The sequence below is a fragment of the Cydia splendana genome, chromosome 23 (genome assembly GCF_910591565.1).
Source record: "Cydia splendana chromosome 23, ilCydSple1.2, whole genome shotgun sequence".
Lineage (NCBI taxonomy): Eukaryota > Metazoa > Arthropoda > Insecta > Lepidoptera > Tortricidae > Cydia > Cydia splendana.
Window position 1 is genome coordinate 12,843,406 of NC_085982.1, and position 22,959 is coordinate 12,866,364.

General features: G+C 37.6%; 1 protein-coding gene across 1 annotated transcript in view; it reads left to right on the forward strand.

The window, feature by feature from the left end:
- LOC134801728 (uncharacterized) overlaps window positions 1-22,959 on the forward strand; it is an 84,730-nt gene that overhangs the window by 41,240 nt on the left and 20,531 nt on the right. The window contains exons 2-12 of the mRNA XM_063774323.1: window positions 4,241-4,334; window positions 5,016-5,159; window positions 5,667-5,746; window positions 6,701-6,791; window positions 7,805-7,920; window positions 10,467-11,039; window positions 16,503-16,584; window positions 17,170-17,294; window positions 18,867-18,964; window positions 19,535-19,722; window positions 20,179-20,351. Coding sequence (XP_063630393.1) covers window positions 4,244-4,334; window positions 5,016-5,159; window positions 5,667-5,746; window positions 6,701-6,791; window positions 7,805-7,920; window positions 10,467-11,039; window positions 16,503-16,584; window positions 17,170-17,294; window positions 18,867-18,964; window positions 19,535-19,722; window positions 20,179-20,351 — 1,761 coding nt within the window. The 5' untranslated portion in view covers window positions 4,241-4,243. The remainder of the gene's footprint in view (window positions 1-4,240; window positions 4,335-5,015; window positions 5,160-5,666; window positions 5,747-6,700; window positions 6,792-7,804; window positions 7,921-10,466; window positions 11,040-16,502; window positions 16,585-17,169; window positions 17,295-18,866; window positions 18,965-19,534; window positions 19,723-20,178; window positions 20,352-22,959) is intronic.

Here is a 22,959-nt window from a genome sequence, read left to right on the forward strand (position 1 = left end):
GTCAATTGCGACGCTTCTTCAAACAAAAACGTCACTTTTTACACTGACACATCTAATCCATATCGTTTCTAGATCTATTAATTGACGTATCTTAAAGTTCGAATCGGGCAGTTTCAAATTTCTAGATTTGTAGAGTATAATTTATAATTTTCAGAATCTTGGTAGCTTAGTAATGTTGATGCTACAGTGAAATTATTGTAACGTCACATATTTGACAGTTACAAATTGACCCTTATATATATGACTTTAAGGCTATCAGTTAAACGGTAGATCTTAGCATCATATCTATAAGGGTGAATTCATAACTGTCAAATATGTGATGTTTGAATAATTTCACTGTAGGCACCGTCGTTACCTTCCGTCCCCAAACTGGTCAGGATATTGAATAATCACAGTGGTTGAAATAGGCCCTTGAATGTTAAAGCCAACTTAGTTTGAAACCACCGTTTTTGAATGTTTAAGCAAACTTAGACACCCACCGGTTTACCTGTCAAACTTCATCTCTTACTAACTGAAGGTACATCTTATGTCTTTAGAATAAGGTTTACACATTGTCAGTTACCAGGACAATCGTAAAGCCAACTATGCCTCGGAACTAGGAAGTTTCGGACTGGAGATAACGTCCACAATATCCGCACAGTGCACCGGCGTCGCATCGTCTGCCATCGATCGCTGCACGGACGGACAAACAGTCTGGCTTTTGTTATTGTATGTTAATGTGGTGTGTGGATTAATATGCGTGTGGGGGACACCGGAACGCAAGGGCGGCGTAAAAAGTGGTATATTACGATAAAATACGCTTTGAGTACCTAATATTTTTTTATAAATTAATAAGGTCTGTAGGCCTAGCCACAGAATAAATAATAGTACTAGGTACAGAAGACTCAGTCTCTAACAAAACGCGTCTGTTACGATCAGCACAGATATGGCCGCTAGGTGGCGACAGCGCCACGCGCGGCTTATGGCTTTCCCCAAGATTGCGGCGGAACGGATGTACTTTTAGCTACCTGTAGCAAAGCGACGAAATCGCGGAGTGAGCCACGCCTGGCCTAGCACATGATTGGCGCGATAGTATTTCGCGCCGAGATAGACTACACGTCTTTTTCTAACTATGTTAATAAAAGAGGAACGGATAGTCTATCTCGCCGCGAGATACTGTCGTGCCAATCATGTGCTAGCCCGGCTGACAACAAGTTAAGAAACTTCACACTGCAATTTTCGTAAAACGAAGTAGACATTTGATTGGACTAGGTAGAGGCACTGGCTTATATTTTGTTTATGTAGTGTTAAGCTGATTGGCGTTTGGTATTAAAGATTGACATTTTGGCTAAACCCCATGTGTAGTACTGCCAGTACTGCCCAGCTCATTGCGTCAAAGTGTAAATGACGTATTAGTGTTTACACTGTTTACGTCGCCAATTGTTAAATCAAAGCTTATAATGGTGTAAGTGCCAAGCAAGGCGGCCAGTTTCTGCGGTTCAAAGATGTGTTGAAGCGGCATATGAAGAGAGCTCATATAGAGCCAACAACATGGGAGACACTAGCTGGTGACCGTCCGCAGTGGAGGCACATTGTGCAGACGCAGGTGAGTGAATTTGAAGCGAGGCGTCGCACAGAGCTCGACGTTAAGCGTGACGAGCTAAAGGCCAGACCACCTGTGTCCATCTAATATACTTACGTCGGAGGGGTGCTGACCTGCAGCGAGTGTGGCCGCACATTTGCTGCAAATATTGGCTACGTCAGTCACCTGAGAGCGCACCAGCGACGCTCTCAGCGGTAGAAAAGCAGTCGCTGTAGCCGAAAACGGCTAGGAGATGATGATGATGATGAATCCCCCATATTTTATGAAACAACACAAATACCAGCATCAGAACGATAATCAGATTACCGAAATCACAGCGACATTACACAACGTTCATTCAATCATGCAACTTGTTACTGTTACGCAAGTTGATAAATGATAGCGATACGATACGTGCCGGAGATGGGCACGATCTTTCTGTTATTGTACAATAGTAATAACAATATCATCTGTAACGTGTTTGGCTAAGTTATCTATTATTGCAATAGGTTTTCAAGTAAAACCTCCAATCGCATTTGTTTTCGCTAGGCGTTTTCGTAATGTTTAGTAACGATTCTGACTAGTTACAGTACCTAGTTAAACGGTTGTCACGTTGATTTTAGACATAAACACTTTCTAGCTACGCTTCCTTTTCGGACAAATTTTTTTTGATTATTCCGTCTTTCTTCAAGACCATGAGCGCAATATCGCCAAAATGTGTTATGGATACACATCGGTAACTCGTGGCATTTAGGTAGCACTTAAAAGATTAGTTTAATTAATTCCTTTTTTTAGTGGTTTCTTTTTCTCGACTCGTATAGGAAGAACATTGTCACATCACTAGTCTGTTAGAAACTGTCAAGTGCCACGAGTTACCGATGTGTGCTCATCACTAATCTTTTAAGTGCTACCTAAATGCCACGAGTTACCGATGTGTAGTTATGGAGATAGCTTGAGTCCCGGGGATGGTCATTACTGTCATTAGATTCTTCGCAGATGTGTGTAAACACCTTGGCCGCTACGATGCGTATCTGACGGCGACTGTGCTTTGTCATAAGGGGCTGTCCATAAATTACGTCATCGATTTTTGACAATTTTGGACCCCCCCCCCCCCCAAAATCATCCAAAAATCATGCCTCGAAGGACCCCGTTTCCTCCTACGTCGTGCTACCGTCATCCGATGTCCAGACCCCCCCCCCCCCCCTAATTTGAAATGACGTAATTTATGAATAGCCCCTAATCACTAAGTAGCCTAAGCTTTAGTTAGGTATTATTTCACACGTAAACTACCGCAGCATACACCACTACCTAATATGCGGTACACCTAATCCCTCAGCTCAGCTCGGTATCTGTAAGTACCACAGTCCACACTTTAACTGACTTTTCTTAAACCTTATCACCGAGACATAAGCTCCATCAATTGTGAATTAATTATAGCAGTTAGTATGCAAGCTGCGCCTTGCCTAATGAGGTGGGTTCGTGCCTCGTGCCCTATTTGCATAAGTTAGCCAAATCTGATAACCGACTGGACTGAGCCTGGTTAGACGCCGGCAAATTGGTTTTTACTTTTTGGAGCGCGGTACGGACGGGATCATAAATATACAGTCGACGTCAAATATATGTTTACACTTTTCGCCTTATTACAAAGGAGTAAGGTGCAAAAGTGTAAACACATCTTTGACGTCGACTGTACACAGTAAAAATGTATGGCACATTTCACTAACCAATGGTACTCGGTGTGGTCGCATTTTGTGCATGTCGATGTCGAGTAGTGTAGCAGTTTACATATGCAATTGGTTAACGTGTCAAGGGACTGAAATTAGTAGAAAGTGTAGTGTCATCACATTAACATGAACGCAGACTTGGACCAGACACGTCTCTTTCTTTGCATACGGGAAAGGCGTAAATGAATGTGCATGTATGCAAATTGCTAAGCGGTGTAGTTGACCAAATCAACATTGGAGTGGCCCCAACTGCAATATAACTAGACTAGATAATAGTACAAAATGGGCTGTCTAACAATCCCGATGTTTGATAAGAAAATATCGCGAGCTCAAAACATTGTCACAACCTGTATTCTAGATCCGTGGTCACAACTATGCTTAACATTTTCGATTCACAGCAGTCTCATAAATTCGGGTATGGTTCGATTCGATTTATGAGACTACTTCTACCAACTTAATATTTTATTTATTTGTTGGCATATTGTGTTCCACTGCTGGGCAAAGGCTTCCCTCTCTTTCTTCCACGCATCTCGGTCTATGGCAATATTAGACCAATCTTTCCGAAGAAAATGTCTTGGTCGTGCCGGCATCTCTTTCGAGGTCTACCGTCAGGCCGCACTATGATGTTTGGTTTCCACTCGATACTTTTCTTGGTCCTCAATTCTTCTTCTTCTCTGTCGTATCGCTCTTGACAGAGCGGTCGTGGTCACGTTGAGGCGGACGGAGACAGCTCTTCGTACGATTTCCCAAGATACGCAGTTTCCCACTGTGGATTTTATTTGGTCAGTCCAGCGCATAGATGATCTGCCGCGCGATCTGGTTCCCTCCACTCTTCATTGTACGGTCCTCAATTGGTTCGGCATAAAATAATGACTTATTCATTGATATCAAACCCTTTGGTTTTTGGTTTTATCTTCAAGTAGTCTGATAATTGACGTATCTGTGTTTTTTTCAGGTGATGCTGGGCGGGGCAGGGTCGCCGGGCGGCGATGAGCTGCTCACTGTCACCGTCGTCCGCGACGAGCACGGATATGGCATGAAAGTGTCCGGTGAGTTAAAATAAATAAAATACACTTGACCCTACGCTAAGGTTTTTTGAGCGTCGACGTCTAGTCAACGCTATGGGAAATGGTTTTTTTTTGTAATTACGCAGTTTGGTCGATGCAGTGACCTGCGACTGCTTTTTTTGTGAAGGGGTTTGGTGTCGTGGCCGAAAGGACCAAGGACGAAAGGGAAAGGAAATTTACAGAGATAAGGAATAGAGAAAAGCAAAGAATAGAGAAGAGGCTATGGGAAATGGCGTCGCTGCGCAGTTGCGCCGACGTTGCTTCGAACAGTAGTCGTAGAGTTGACTAGACGACGACGCTCGGGAGACCGTTGGAGCTGTCTTCAACCTTAACGGCATCAGGCAAAAGTCGTATCGGAATGTGTAAGGAATTGTAACACAAGTACAACGCCGTGAATCTGGGGACTATAAAGGTTCCGTTACACAGGCGCGTTTTCCGGGCGGGACGTGAGCGGCGCGTGAGCGTTTTATATGTAAAAGCGGCGCGCCCCGCTCACGCTACGCCCGGAAAACGCGCCTGTGTGACGAAGCCTTAAGGGTCTTTGTTGGTAACATTTTATTGCAGCGGACTAATATATTATTACAGGAACACGTAGTATAAAACCGTAAAACGCTTGAAACGATATTGTCCCTTACTCTAACACGATCTTCGTTCACATTTCAGGCGACAACCCAGTATACGTGCAGTCAGTAAAAGAGCACGGGGCCGCATGGCGCGCCGGGCTGCGGGCGGGCGACCGCATCCTGCGGGTGGACGGCGTGCCTGTTCACCACCACACGCACCAGCAGGTCGTCATGATGATCCGAGGTAACTTATTATATTACCATATTACCGACCCGCCCCGGCTTCGCACGGGTTCACAAATTATACACCTAAGCCTTCAAGAATCACTTTTTTGATAGGTGAAAACAGCATGAAAATCCGTTCAGTAGTTTTTGAGTTTATTGCGAACATACAAATAAACACACAAACAGACAGACGCGGCGGGGGACTTTGTTTTATAAGGTGTAGTGATGGCTATTTGACTAAACACATGATAGTGTTATTGTTATCTAAAATGTATTGAATAGTGCACCTTTTTTGCGCTAACTAGTATAAAATAATAGTTTGTTACTGAATATCCTAGAGATTCTGAAAATACCTGTTTTTTTTTTGTATTTTGCAATCTTATTCTTTGCTTGCCTCAAAATCTCTGAATATCATAATACTTTCGATTCCAGAGCACAGTTATTTTATAAATATCTCAGGATGTAGCGACGGCCATAGAAAAACTACCCATATATGTATTTTAATTTAACCGTCTTTACGTTTCAGCCAACCCAACCGCCGTCCTGACGGTGCATCAGAACACCTCGCGCCACAAAACTCCTATCACCGCGCCTCAGCCTGTAAATGTGAGTCATTGTCATTACTTTATTACTGATTATCATTGATAACAGAGTCGTCCCTACCGTTGTATAGATAGTGGGACACTGAGGGGAAATCCAAGACTGTGGGAGATACAGGGAAATCGTCTTAGAAAAACCTTTAAGTATCACTAATTTGTGACAACAATTTTGGAATAGACAAAACCGTGCTCAAGTGCGATTGTTCTTGAAATTATAAACTGATATTGATGTCATAAACATACAAAGCCCTCCTTTGGATTTGAACCGGGTCAGCTGTCGCGGCTAACATGACAAAACAAAACGTTAGTTATTTGATTATGAAAGATTTTTTTTCAAAGATTTCATGGCATTGAAATAAAAAAATCGGTGCAGCTAAAGTAATTGTATTGAGCAATATTTTATAGTTTAGTTCAATGTTCCCCTAGAAAAAAGAAAGATTTACCATTGTCATCCCTTCACAATTGTTATAAGTACATAATATAAATAACAAACTAGATGAAACTAGTTACAAAGCAAGCGCGTTTTACATAATATATTCATCGGTACAGTCACCTGCAATAATATGTTACTCTTCGAAGGCTGCAAAAATATGTGACACGCTGTTATGGCTCTACAAATAAGATCGTGTCAGATATTATTGCGGCCTTCGTTGTGTAACATATTATTGCAGGTGACTGTACGTACATTGTCTGCCACATAACTTGAAAAAGCCTTCAGGTTCAAGGCAGTGTTTACACAGGTGATGAAATTGTAACACTTGCAAATGTTGCAGACGAATTCTGAGTTATCACCGTTTTGATGGGTTATAACGGCACTCAACCAAAACTCACTAGCATCGGTTGTTAATACAAACTTCATACTCTCAAAAACTTGTCGTCAGATGGCAACCAAAACTCACTAATTGCAAAAAACTATTATTAAAAAGCATATGAACTGACAAACATGTTTTATGTTCCACAGCCGGAAAAACAAAGGCAGCTGGAGGTGTCCAAAGTGCACACGATGAGGCTGATGCTGGAGCAAGAGCAGAAATACATCCGTGAGCTACGCAGTGAGTATTCTAATATTTCTCTAACACTGAATTCACGATTATTATTGACTTAAACGGGACGTAATCGCGTAGGTTAAGAGGAAAGTGAACGTCTGCTTTTCCATTCAAACGCTGACCGCACATTCCTTTCTGGATATTAACATAAAGGAAAATCACCTTCGACATTTCGAGGACGGCTTATACGTCGGGTCTATAAATGCTAACCAAATCATACATTCTTAAAAATCTGTAAATCGAAAATAGAATAATTAGGTACTAAATTACACATTAATATTTCAGGAACAGCACAACTTTTATATAACAGATGGCATGGCAAGTCTAATATAAGCGCTTGCTTATCAAGCCTTGTATAAATGTATGTGTAATGTGTCGTCTACTGCTATGTTATGCTTAAATATGTACAATCAGCTCGTTTTAGTTAAATGTAGATGGTTATTGTCATTGTAGTCCGTTACTATACCATTCTTCACACTGTTAACAAAAATATTGTAAACCTTATTCCAAACATGTAAGGTTCACAAATACACAGCTAAGAGTGTTGCTTAGTTTAATTTTTCGTATAGTCTTTAGTTTTCAAGTGATCCAGTCAGTCATCAGTAAAGTTTTGCTAAGTCTTGTAGTTATTGTGGAAAAATGTCATCTGCTAGTATCCATTGTTTGTCACTGATGTCTATATGAGAAACATAAAATCATGTATGTTTGTAACACTAAGCTATTTTTGTAGCACTTGTTAGAAAAAGAAAGCATTTACCAGTCATTTCACTGAATTTCACATACGATTGTTTCTATCTGCTAGACTTTGCGTCTGCTACGCACTTGCAAGCGTGATTGATAAAGAAGTCATAATATATGGCAAACCAATTTTTGTCAGTAGAAAAAGACGGCTTATTTGAAAATATATGCGCTAAGGGTTTCTTTCTTTTCTCCCATACAAAATTTGAATTTTACGCATTTTCCTACTGTAAAATTTCTTTTTGCTAAATAATAGAATAATAAACCATTTTTCTCTTCAGACGAACTCTCCAAAGTGCCTGACGTGAGGAAGCAGGCGCAACTGGAGTCCTCCGAGCAACGTTGCGCCACTCTCCAGCACGAGATAGACTCCATCACCGCCGGACATCCCCCACAGGTACTAACAACACTTAACTGACCATCGGTAGACCTTACGTCTTTGAAATAAGGTTTACGAATTGTCAGTTAACCGTGTGGACGATTTTAGATACCAAACGAAACTCGCATCAAATACTACTCGTATTTATGTAGCTTACTATTTAGATACAAGTGGTGGTGATGAGTAAAGTAGGTTTTGGGACAAGACGGCTCCTAAACAAAACTCAATGGCATCGGTTGTTAATATAAACGTCTTAAGGCGGGATTCTACCGGTGTGCGGCACAGGCATTTTTTTACTGAATATAATTGTGCCGCACAGTGCCGCACACTGGTGGAATCCCGCCTTTACTTACGAAATTTAATTTTGAGAGGTTACTCAGTGAGCTTTGGTGGTAAATTGATGCCCATGATAGCGAATTTCTCAATAATGTCACTTTTCTACGCATTATTTTTTAATAATGAGTGATTAGAAAAATTTAAGTGCAAGTCATATATAGACATAATATAACTTGTACCTTTTAAAGTACCATAGATAAATAAATAAATAACTACTACTGCCATCTAGGTTTAGAAGAAGTTGGGTTCAAGCTAGAGATCTTAAATTTTTCTCCTGTGCATCGTTATGCTTCAATTTCTTTTACTTTTTCCAAATATTTTTTGACGGGTTCTATTTCCTATGCCATACGGTTAATATATACCCCAAAATCCATGACAAGACATCTGCGTGAGCTCTTTTCTTGTTTTGAATCAAACATTGTGTTAATTTTCATTCAATGTTTGCTTGTTGTACATTTAATTTACCAAGCACAGAGTATGGATTCATTTTCAGTGCAACATCACGTGTAAAAATAGTCACAGTAAATTTGTTATTAGTAGACCATTATTGCTCACGTATTTCGATGGTTTATCACTATTTTGCAGCCATTTATTTTGATTTCAGTATCACGAAATGTTTTTATTTTGGGCTTACAAAATTGAAAATTTCCACCTATGTATCGTAGATAAATATCACGTGTGTGTGTGTCTCCTACTGAATTAAAGTGTGGTCACCGAAGCACAAAAGGTCAATGCATCAAGTTACTCGTGCTCGTTGGCCGTACTTAAATTTTTTGGGTATTTTTTGGAAAACAATGGTACACAAGTGGAATAATAAGCATTTTTTTGGGCTCAAACGAGGCGAAAGTGTATTTGTCAATGTAACACGGTACATCTAACTCCTAACAGGGTCGACCATCGGTAAATAACTCCATGTGGTTCAATGTGTTCTTTGAGAAAAGGGCCCTCAGGGTCCTTTTTCTAAAGAACGACACAGTCCGATTCCATGTTATCATGTCCGCTTCTGTGCATGTTTGTTCGTGACGTCCGGGTGATATTATTTTTATTGTGCTAAGGGTTGTTTTTGAGTGATTTTTCTTTTTAAACGGTCGGTGAACGACTTTGCAGCAAACATGCTTTTGTTTGGGTCGAGGCAATATAAACATTTCAATAAGAATTATTGTCCTTACGAAAAAAGAAATGTAAATCGTATACATAAAATGAAGACCAAAAATGAATGTTTTAATGAAGTTTGACATTCGTATGTTTTTTAAGTCATAAAATTTATTTTCGATACAGCATTCATACTTATAGTAAAGATTGTGTACGATGTATTTAAGACATTTTCACGCTTAGAATTTGTTATTATTATATAATAATTATGATTCGAGTAAAGTTTTAATTTGTAATAAAAAACAAACTTGCATAGAAACAGACAACAATTTAATACGAATAAGCTTTCGCCTCACATTGTGGGGGTGGTTTCTGTAACGTTGTATAAACATTGCAGTATTTTATTACTACACTCTTTTACCGTGTTGAGATACCGTTACCGAAAACTAGTTTTTATAAATTGTCATATTTGATGTTAATTTTGTTACTTTACTGATTTATAAAACATCCATTTATGGTAAAATACTAAATTAAAAAAAAATCTCATTCCAATTATTTATAAACGAAATTGTTGATTTTGTTGCACTATTATAGCAAAGACATTGTTTTTTTTTTTTTTTTTATTTATTTATCCAAAATAACTCTTACGTACTAATTTAACATGGTGACACAGCGAACGAAAACCGCGTACGGTTTATCTGCCGCCATTGTCTGGTCTAAAGAAATACTCGTTAAAAATGTATGTAAAATATATTTAAATCGTGTCTCCAAGTAAAATGGGCATTCGTTTTAAATGCTATACAAAAAGTCTACTAGTCTGATAATACTGTTTTATTTAGCCTCAATTTTTTATATTTATTTGTTAGCCTGTTGTGTCCCACTGTTGGGCAAAGGCCTCCCTCTCTTTCTTCCACGCGTCTAGTTCTATGACAATATTAGGCCAATCTTTCCGATAAGACGTCTCAATTATTAATAATGCCATAAAGTTCCGATCGTAATGTCGATTTGTAATTTAATCAATTAAGATAAGACCAAATTTTGCCCGGATTTTTGCCCTTAACTACACCAAAACACATTCGGTATCTCAGCACAAATATTGCAATGTCCACGCTTTGTAATTAACACAATTTCTATAGCTCGAACCATCGCCGGCCACTCCACGACTCTCAAGAACCAAGACCAATCTCGACAAGCCAGCCGGCTCACCACCACCTACCAGCTTTCTTAGCGGCCTACCGAGATCTCTAAGCAACTTAACCGGACAAAGCTTAAGGAATCTAAGGACTAGACAAAACAATAAACAAGAGAATACACCACCTTTAGTCAGACAAAACTCAGATGAGACTAATAAAAGACGACACGTACATAACAACACAGTTCCAATGGTCCCTACAACGTGTCTGGATAATACACCCCCACCGTTACCTCCAAGGTCTATTGAGCGTCCGAAGCGAAGTCCGTTGTCGCCAAACATGACTCCGATGAATCCTTTAGCGAAACCGAAACCGAGCTCTTCCGTCTCACCGGCTCATAAGTATTATAAAAGAGATAGAGGATCGCCGATGCATCAGTCAATGCCGTCGTATGAGAGTCAGAAGTTAAGGATGTCGTCTCATTCGTTGGATGGCGAGTTAGATGGTCCACAGCCTAACTCTATAGCCCTACAGATGAGCTACCCGCTGGTGAATGTCCCGCCTCCGCCGTTGCAGGTATAGTGTTGTTACGAGGTAGCGAGGTTATTTTACATGGAGATTCAGTGAGCGTAGCGAGTTCTATAGTAGATTTTTTTTGGTTTAATCATGGGTTCTTATGCAGAATTCTCTGCGGGGTATTGTTAATTAGAATTCAGAACTAAGTATACAATTTTAATGTAGGATTCTTAGTTTAAAATGAGATTAAATAATTTCGCTACCAAGTGACGAGTAAAATTTTTACTCCACTTAAGGTGGCTTTGTTTTTTATTAATTGGTGGAGTGAAAAGCAAGTTATGAAAGAATCGGTTTCACATAGATTAAGCTGTATAGTTGGGGCATTATGTACTTTTTCAAGAAGATCTAATTATTCATAAATATTATTATAATTAATGTACTCATCTATCTTTGTACGAAGATTTATAATTACCTACATATACAGTGACACGTTTTCATTGCTATTGGGTGTAAGTTGTGCTATGTTCCAAGTTTCTTAGCTATCTATGTGAAATTCGATGTTTAAAGTTGATAATTAATTTGACTTTCTTATTTCGGCCACGGGCAGAGAGGGACAAATAAGAATTCTTCAACTTTTGTGTTTGTTTTGTACTGCCATCACATATAATGGAACGGCAAAGGTGCTCAAAAATATCTGAAAAAGCACTTTAACACCTTGACAATAGAGGCGTGTTTAGATATTTGTGAGTGCCTCGCTCGCTCCGATATATCTAATGTCGTACAATCGACAATACGGTAAATGTTGTCGTTATATTGTATGGTGTCTACTGTCTCCCGAATATGTCTGTGCCTTAATAAGGAGGTCAAATTCATGGTTGTTTATGTTTAACGGTGAAGGTTTTAATGTAATTGCATTAATTATTAATTGCCAAAGCTTTTTACACTGTATTTATTTATTTCACTTTAATCTTACAATCTGGCACTTTCAATATGTTGCGACCCGATTTTTTTCCAAATTATTATTTGTGTGTGCTTTGAGATATCTAACAATTTGTATCGACTTGTGACTAACAACGCAATATACATTGGTTTATAAATTATAATTTACAGGTATTTTAGGGGTCTATGTCTAGGTTATATTGATACCTCATATTTATTATTACTCTAGGTTTAGTATAATTGTATTCTGAGATATCAATACACCTTGAAAATACAGATGTAGTCTTTATTTTCCATCGTATTTTCACGGCAAAGTACGAACGTGTCATGCTATTTCAGTCAGTCTCGGTACAAAAAGTACTGAGGTTGACTGAAGTAGCATGACAAATACGAACGTTTCCGAGAAAATACGATGGAGAACGATTATGCACTACATCTGTGTGTCAATGTCAATCAACTACCCAATATAACTTATAAACAATAGATAACGTAAAAATTATAAAGCATAAGAAATATTTCTTTGCCCCTTGATACCTTGTCACAATGAGATCCCAAGTGTCTTTCATATTATAAAGATAAAGATTGGTTATACTCATACAGAAGAAGCACAAAAATATTTACATATTTTTTTTTTAAATCATAATGAATTTAATAGTAGGAGGTCCCCCATATAGCCGACCTTCACCAATCTGTCTGACGGATGAAACTATGAAAATATGAAAGAAAATATGTTCCAGAACATAAATAAATAGGGTTGCCTAAAGAAATATGGTCCAGGCTATTTTTAATACATTTTTGAAAAAAATTTTTAAACATAGTTTCATTCTCATTTTTAAGCAATAGGCAATAAGTATGCTAGATTTTTATGAAACTTTGTGTACAGTCTTAATCGAAAATATTGACGCGGAATTAGCGAATGTAATTAATTAAAAAGTATGCGATGGCCTTAATGGCAAGATCTTATGAGCACACAGATACATATTTTTAAATTTGATTTACCCCCTGATATTTATGTTTAGATTGTATAATAAAAAAATATAGCAAATCAATCAATTGCATGTACAAAACTTCATTTCAGTCAAGAATTTTGTTTTATATTTTTTATTATTTTTTTTATTTATTTATTCTATAGTAAAATCTTACATTGAATCAAACAGAAAAGTGCCGTGAAACCCTATCGGGTTTGTACCGACACAACATTCGTGGATAGGTACATTTTACATTAAATATAAAAATGAGGATATAGCTCTATGTTCATGATGCTTGTGTTTTGGGCTCTAGATGTTAATAGGCAAATAGTATAATTTCATATCTTCAAACACAAATTCAAAAGAATTTATTTTTTATTTGTTATTTATATTTAGGAGTACCAACAGCTGCAAAAACATGATATAGTCTTAGATAGTAAAACAAACTAAACTTTGCTTTGTTATTTACACTGGTTCTACCTCTAACCCTCTTGTGTGGGATCTTGAAGCATTAGAGAGATAATTCTCATCTGTTCATATTATTCAGAAGCCGATACAATTTATCACATGACCTTAAGACAACTGACACATTTAATATTGCTCCCATGTAACATGTACTTGTGCCTAGGTGCACGCTAAAATCAAGCTTAAATTGAAAAACCATTGGCTGCTCGGCCTGTTTAGCCTAGTTGGTAGTGACACTGCTAATGAAGCTAGAGGTCCAAGATTCGAATCCCGGTAAGGGCATTTGTTTCTGTAGTGAGCAGAAACATTTGTTCCTGAGACTTGGTAGTTTTCTATGTATTTAAGTATATATCTATTAAATATATCATCGCCTAGTACCCATAACACAAGCCTTATTGAGCTTACTTAGGGACAGGAACTAGATTGATTTGTGTAAAAAAATCCCCTAGTATTTATTTATTTTATTTTGATTCCAACAGTACTTACACTCTGCCACTCCGCCACTGTCCTTCGACATCCGTGACTATTAAGAGTAACAGTTAGGGCCGCCTAAAATGCTGCCACTTTGGGGCTAGCCGTATTTCCTGAAAAGATACACATTTTACCCATACACAAATACATACAATAAAAAAAAAACTTCATGACACAGGTAGTTGATTATAACAAGGTCATTATCATTAACATTACAACTAAACCAATATAAGCCTAGTCAAATAGACCAGTGGGATTTGTACCAGGTGCAAAGGTGTCCATCACTACACAAGTAACATTTCCAATAATTTGATATACAGATTGGTCTTGCCCACTCCTACAAATTATAGTAAGTTGATCTTCCAAGGCTCTTACAACTGAATTTGCAACTGTTTTCGTGGGTCTGATTATTTTAGCAGCTTCAGTTTCAGCGCAGTGGATGCGGTAAGGCGTTGTCGTTACGGTGCTGTGGCGATATTTGTACGGTACCTAAACTTCTCCATTCTCGAAAGTGGTAACCGGAGTTCTGCGTTGGCGTTACATTCAGGTCCCATGGAACACGAACGCAGAACGCCGGTAACGGCTCTAGAGTCGACGGCTAGAACGAACTCGAGACACAATTTGAGATGAAGAAAAGAGGAATTCATTTCTTCATCTCAAATTGTTTTCACCTTATGTCACATCATATTAGTAAATAAACATGCTTACCTCTTGCTAACATCAAGTTAGCATGGAGATGCTCTACGAGCACCTCCTGTTGCGTTTTATTGCTCCGCTTTCGCGACACCGACATTTTCCACGTTTTCCACAAACAAAACCAAACAAATTGGAATACAAACAAAGTTTACAAACTTCTTCGTACTTGACAGCAGATTTTTTTAAATGTTGCCTATTAAAATTTGATTAATTATTTTTAATTACATAATTAAAAAGTAACGTTTTAGTGGTCTAAGGTGTGTACACTAGTGTTAAATATATGTAATGGAATAAAATTCATTAAATTATCATATTTCACCCAAAAGAAAATACGATTTTACAGTTTTTATACAGATATCATTCATTCATTCGTTCACTTATTTTTTTAAAGTGGCAACACACTCAATTCAACTTAGAAATTTTAGAATCCGTCTAAAATCTGGCTAAATTTAGTCAGCTTGACGTTCTGGAATAGCACTTGTTAAATCCGCCGTCTAAAATATGATTAAAACTTAGACATTTTAATTTTAGGCTATTTAGGCGATGTGCACGTAGAATCGCGTCCAATGTATGAGATAATTTTTTTTTTCGTGTCAACCCTATGGTGTGGGATGTTGTTGGAAAGGTCTTTCAAAATGAATAGGGGTTTTAGAAGAACATTTTTTGATAAACTGAATATTTTCGGAAATAATCGCTTTGAAAGAAACAAAATGTGTGTGACAATTTTTTTATCTCTTTAACCTCATAGTGTGGGGTGTCGTTGGATAGGCCTTTCAAAATGAATAGGGGTCTTTAAACAACATTTCTTGATAAAGTGAATATTTTAGGAAATAATCGCCTCGAAAGAAACAAAATGTATGTGAGGATTTTTTTTTTCGTGTCAAGACTATGGTCTGGGGTGTTGTTGGAAAGGTCTTTCAAAATGAATAGGGGTTTTAGAAGATCATTTTTTGATAAAGTGAATATTTTCGGAAATAATCGCTTTGAAAGAAACAAAATGTGTGTGACATTTTTTTTATATTTTCAACCTCATAGCGTGGGGTGTCGTTGGATAGGGCTTTCAAAATGAATAGGGGTCTTTAAACAACATTTCTTGATAAAGTGAATCATTTCGAAAATAATCGTTTAGAAAGAAAAAAAAAGGTTTTTCCTTCCAACTTTTGAAACATCTGTCCAAAAAATATGAAAAAAAATCATGAAAATAGTGCTTAAAAAACTCAATCAAATAAAATTAAAACAAACTTGATCAGTTCAGCCGTTTATGAGTTATCGCTAAAAGTCTTCCCTTCTTATTTTAATTAAAAGCCTGGCAACCCTCATTTGTGACCGGATTTTCGCAGGCAACCTTATGCCATTGTATTTGCAATAAAATTACCATCATTTTGATGTATAATTCAAGCGTCAGACAGACGAGTACAATTATCGATATTAAATCACCTCTTTAAACATGGCAACCACATAATAGTGACCGGAAAAAGATAGGCAACCTAGATGATTTATGTTGTACGAGTTGTATACTTTCCATTGAAACTTATTTCGATCGTCAGACAAATCGGTGAAATTTGCCGGAATTTTTTTTTTTCAAAAATTTATTAAAAATAGGCTAGACCATATTTCTTTAGGCAACCCTATTTATTTATGTCCTGGTCCTTTATTTTCTTTCATATTTTCATAGTTTCAGCCGTCAGACAGATTGGTGAAGGTCGACCATATATGTGGGATCTTAGACCATAATGACAGCATACATATTGGTTGTCACTGCATATAATGGCAAAAACATAAAACCCCTTGACTGTTCTTGTATACTGGTCTTAAACAGTGACATTAAATGCATCAAGGTACTTGTCTGATTTTGGTGGACTTTGTTTTTGTTTTATCGACTTTGTTTTATGATTTTCTCTCATGATGGTTTGGGTAGTGGATTGACTCAATTTGTAATACTTGTATTCAAACCTATGTATATGACAATTGTGTTACATTGCAGACGGACGATAGAACAGGGTTGCCGATACTGCATGTTAGGAGCCAATCGTCGCCCGAGCATTTAGACCACGGGCTACCTAGGTGTAAGTACTGTACAGTGTACTTATTCATCCTTACTTGTCCGATCATGTTAACAAACAGTTTTCGAAGACATTATCACACTTTTCTCTGGAATTACACAATAATTATCACTTAAAATGTTGTTGTACACTTATATTTAAGTGTACAACAACTCACAGTGTTGAAATCAACAAATAACCACTGAAAAATATAATTTCTAATAAGATTTTCATCAATAATCGCAGTAACGAACGGATCACCTCAAAAACATCTGACATTACGATGTATAGATTTTCTATGGATTTGACGTTTGTTTATTTACATGATAAGACACGTAAGGATGAATACAGTTTACAAAACAGTAGTGATTTTTTTAAGTTATTATGTTTTGTTATAATTTAGATCTTACTCAACAACTTTTACCAATAACGAAAAATATAGCTGAGAGACAGTTTAAAAAAAGTCAAAGTAGGTTATGATAGATCAAGCTATAATGGCATACTTTTTAACGTCGGTTTTTATTCATTATACAACTATTAACTGAACTATAATACTCATTATGATGCAACATCAAATAAATTAAAATTAAAATGAAACATCGTTTCCAGCGGGCTGGGCGCTGGGCACGCCGCCGCCGGGCACGCCGCCGCCGCCCTACGCGCACAACACGCAGCCGTGCGCGGATCCACAAAGGGCCATCATTTCTATGGAGGAGGATGATTCGCCCGCCTGTGTAAGTATGTCGCGAATATTTATTCGGGAGCATATTAAGGGTTTTTTTCTACTCGTCGACTGTAATTCTTGAATTAAGATTTCTTATACCAAACTGCAATTGGGTATTTTTAATGTACTCAACTATAATATTCATTTCGATACAGTTTAGTCAACTATAATGAAATTGACCAATCACAGCTCGCCGCGATCAAGAGGACGAAACAAAACCATAGCTCACAATAATTATTTATGTTAGGTTGTATAGTAGAAACAATTGCTTCATAAGTCAGAAACGCGCATGTGACACCCTTAATATAGCAATATCCATAGACTACGAAAACCACTTAGCGTTGCTTGTTAGTCTCCATAGGCTACGGTGGCCGAAATCGAGAAAACAACTGTCTAAAAATTTAATTTAGCGCGGAGCAAGTACCAGGGCCTCATGAGTTACGAGAAGGTGTCGTTGATCAGCCCGCCGGGGCGCGTACCAGTACGAAGGTATCGCGGCTGCTCGCGTATCTTAGCTTTTGGTTTGGTTTGTTTGTATGATTCTACTAGTTTAAAGTATTATTTTTGTTGACGCGTAGAAAAAGTATTGTATACAATAGTGATATAATCAAGCTTTTCAATCTCGTACCTTACTTAGACAACTCAGCAAGCTTCGTTGTCTAAACACGGTACTCGACTGAAAAACTCTCTATTTTATCACGATTGTATAAAATACTATTACGAGTATTTTCTGTCACTCTTTATAATTATTAAGGGTTCCGTTCCGTACCCAAAGGGTAAAAACGGGACCCTATTACTAAAACTCCGCTGTCCGTCTGTCTGTCACCAGGCTGTAACTCATGAACCGTGATAGACAGTTGAAATTTTCACACATGACAGACATGATGTATTTTTGTTGCCGCTATAACAACAAATACTAAAAACAAAATAAAATAAATATTGAAGTGGGGCTCCCATACAACAAACGTGATTTTTTCGCCGTTTTTGCCTAATGGTACGGAACCCTTCGTGCGCGAGTCCGACTCGCACTTGGCCGGTTTTTTTTATGTAAACAAACGATAGTACAGATGTCGTGCATTATTATTTTCCATCGTATTTTCACGAAAACGTACGAACGTGTCTTGCTATTTCAGTCAATCTCGGTACATAAAATACAGAGGTTGACTAAAGTAGCATGACAAATACGAACGTTTTCGAGAAAATACGATGGAAAATTATGCACTACATTTGTACTAATGTGAAGTCTCTATTTGAGTAAAATTGTAGTGCATTACCTAACGTGTAAATATTAGTCCTGCCTTAGGCAAAAAAAAGAAAACGATTCTCTTATTATCAGTGTAAGTTATTAACGAGAAATTCTTGTATATTTATTTATTTATATATTTCGGGGATCTCAGAAACGGCTCTAATGATTTCTATGAAATTTGCTATATGGGGGTTTTCGGGGGCGAAAAATCGATCTAGCTAGGCCTTATCTCTGGGAAAACGCGCATTTTTGCGTTTTTATATGTTTTCCGAGCAAAGCTCGGTCTCCCAGATATTTGTGAGTTATAAGAACAACTGTACGTATTCTTATTTGCAGGAAACATCGAATCCCGGCCTGTTCTCGAATCTTCGAACGGTGTTGGACTCCAAGGCACGAACGGCGGTCTTACTCAACTGGCTTTTGGGAGAGAGAAGGTAAAATACATACACTAGTACCTAAATTATTATGATTTATATAAAAAAAAACTAAATTTCATACTACATTTTTTTTTCTATAATGTTGTTTGTAGGCATAGGCAATTTTACAATAACATTTTAAATGATCATTGCTGCTAGTATTTTTGTCATTAATTAGTTTCAGGAATTTTATTCCTTTGTGTACAAATTAATGCAAATATTTGGTTCTATCGTAATAGCTATCAGCAATTTCAGCCAATTGCGAAGGTTTTGTAGGTATCGTCGTACACACAGTAAACAGCCAATTCTTAAACCTTAATGCAAAGACATAAGGTCTACAAATGGTCAGTTAAGAGCGATGCTGTTACTAATTGTAGCCGTGGCGAACGGATAAATAAACCAATAGGTATTAGAATAAAATACTGTATACGATAATTAATAATGATTGCGAATTTTATTTGCTTTTTTCCTGATCTGAAATGAAACGAGCCAAGCGAAAATTGTAATTATTTTAATTTTTTTATGAAATGCTTAATACTAAACTTGATATGCCATATTTTTTTTACTTCAACTGACTTTTTCTTACAGATGCGCTTGCGCTACCCTTCTCCTCCTCATCACAGACGGCTATCGATCCGCGCAGGGTGTACCCACGTCTACCCTCCGTCGTTGGGCCTACGAGATACAGTCTACCTTCCTTGCACCAGCCGCCGTGTTACGACCTCCAACTTTAGACCCGCAGGCGGTTAAAGAGGTCGAAGATGCTTTACATGACGGTAAGTCATGGTAGTCGTTTTTGAGGTTTTCGGGGTAGTAGAAATTGCGATATTAAAGACTTTGGTTTGCTCTGCGTATGAGTACGAGGTCATGGTAGTCGTTTTCAGGGTTTCCGTGGTAGTCTAAGGTCCCTACATCCAATCGTTGTTGGGCTTATGACATACAATTTGATTTTTTTTTAACCTGAGTTTTGGGCGATTCTAAATCCCTTGAAAACACCATGACACTGCTTTGTAATCTGCTTCGTTGTTAGGGTTCGCAGGGGTGCTATGAGTCAATAAATAATTGCATTTATAAACCCAATATTAATACATATTATTTTCTATTTTGGTAGGGTTCTTTCTTAGGGTAAATCTTTGGGATACTATTTTATTATTACCTACTAAAGCACTGTTACACGTTTTTTTAATGGATGTATCTCTATGTTTTAGTTTCTTATTTGTTTTTATTTCCAGATTACGATAAAGAAGAAATACTCCGCAACGTCTTCCGAAAAGCGCGACAGAAGGCGAAAGAAGAAATGGCGCAACAACTCAACGAATTTCAAGTGAAAAGACAAGTCGGCTTAGGTGGTCTCTACGGACCGGACGACGCTCAGATCGAGAGATGCGTCGTTGACAAGGCTCAGGTAATTATTGAGTTGATCTACAATCTACATAGTTAATATATTATTTTTATAAGGAAATATAGAAAAAATAAGTTGGCTTAAGTGGTTTTTATGGAGCAGATGATGCTCAGATCGAGAGATGCGTCGTTGACAAGGCTCAGGTAATTATTAAGTTGATCTACATAGTTTATATATTATTTTTATAAGGAAATATAGAAAAGACAAGCCGGTTTAGGTGGTCTCTACGGACCGGACGACGCTCAGATCGAGAGATGCGTCGTTGACAAGGCTCAGGTAATTATTCAGTTGATCTACATAGTTTATATATTACTAGACGGGCCCGCAGCTCCGCTCGCGTAAATGAAATAAAGAGCGTGTCAACCCTGCCAGGGTTCATAACGGTGATAGGGATTTCTTATTTGTACCCGTTATTTGGATAACTTAATACGCAAAATATCTGAAAAAATTATGTGATTTGATAAAAGGCAAAATTATACTTTTTCATCTACGTAGTTATTTATTTAAAACTCGTTTCAACATAAAAATATTATTTATTTTTATAAGCCTAATTGCAAAAACGTTCATTAGATTAATATCCGCCTTAAGACGAATATGGACGACCACCGCCCATAAATCGCCTTTTGGTACAAACGTACGTACTCCCCATTTCCCTTTCTGAATACTAACATTACTTACTACGGTTATGTGAATCCTGGCCTCCGAGAAGAGACAAAACAAAACACACCATGTTTCTCGGTCTTGCGATAGCTCTCGTCAGTCCCCATGGCCGAGGATAAGCAGATCTCGAGCAACTACGTCGTTCCAGCGGTAGGTACCTGACGTCCAATTGGGCGTCTCCCATTTCGTTGTCCCAAGTACGCTCTCGTCACGGCACGATCCTCTCCCATTCTCTCTAAATGTCCGAGCCAATGTAAGCTTAGCCACTTTTGTCTCTCAGTATTCCGCCAGTATATCGGAACACATCCTTATTTCTATAGCAACAGAGTTATATTACGATATTTGGCCGACTGCTGACTGTACGTTTGCTTATTTTCACCAGGTCGTTTCGCTCAAAAATATCTGAACATGCACTTAAATCTTATTTACCTACATTATAACTTGCTATCAACTTTGTATTTTTGGCCCATCTCGGCAGCCCGGTCCCCGGACGAATTTGTTTGCCGAAGCTGTGAAAGTAAATCTGAATAACATAACTCAAAAAGAAATTTAAAACAACAAAATACAAATTACTATTGATATTGATAAGTCATTATCAGTCATTATATGGCATGTCACTCGTATGGGCATAAACTAAGGTAAAAGGTTGAGGTTGACAGCACTTTTTATTTTACTTCGAGTAAAAAAGGCCGAAATCACTGCATACCAACATAACAAACATAATTTTGGTTATTTGAAGTTCGAAACGAAACCAACCGAGAGTTTCCGAAAATAGCCGATAGTCGTAAAATGAAGAATGTTATGAAAATTTCTTTTGCTTATTGTAAATTAAATACGCATCGAAAGCGATAGTTTTTATGTTCTAGTTTTATTCTCATATGTAGATAATAGATTTAAACAGTTTTTTCTTATCATACGTGCGTTGTATTCGAGATACGTGTCAAAAACTTTTTTAGAAATTTGTAAGGCGCCATCTCTCTTCTTCGCTCCTTTTTTATCCCGTTCTGGTTTTTCAATTTTATATATATGATTTTTATAAGGAAATATAGAAAAGACAAGTCGGCTTAGGTGGTCTCTACGGACCGGATGACGCTCAGATCGAGAGATGCGTCGTTGACAAGGCTCAGGTAATTATTAAGTTGATCTACATAGTTTATATTAGTTTTATAAGGAAATATAGAAAATATAAATTGGCTTAGGTGGTCTTTATGGACCAGATGATGCTCAAATAGGGAGATGCGTCGTTGACAAGGCTCAGGGAGGTAATGATTAAGGCGTGCTTTTCCCGTACGAGCTAAGCGAACCAGTTTTTTGAATCCATCGGATATATAAGAAACAATGTTTTAAAATTGTGAAAAAAATATATCTTATACTTAAGGATCTGGCAGATATGTTTTGGATCTCAAAAACATGATTAGATAAACTTTGCTCGATAGAAAAAAATTCCAAAGTTACGCCTTTTTTTAACAATAAATCAATCTCAGAGCTACAATACAAACTTTTTTGACTTGTTTTTTACATAAATGTATAGGTAATAAGATAATCTAGATGATTTGGATCACTTTGTCTCGGTAACATCATTAAAATAATTTCTATGTTTCAATACCTACTAAATCCGCAACCGCCATCACTCGCGAACGCACTTACGCCCTCTTCAGTCGCGCGACAGCGCTTGTAGAGGACGGACCTGCGTCAGTGTGTTCCGCGCGGTCACGTGATTTTACAATTTACAAACAATGGGAAACAAAGCATATGAAACGTAAGAAAAAGTTCACACACAAAAGAACACACTTTCTGATAACAGAAGCATCTAATACTTTACGAGGTGCTTGAAAGCGCCTAGCTTTCCTACATCAACAGTTAAAATATTTCAGTATTTTCACTAGGTCAGTAACCAATTTCAATGTAGGTAAATAATATTATATTCCTAGATAATATAATTGTGAGTATG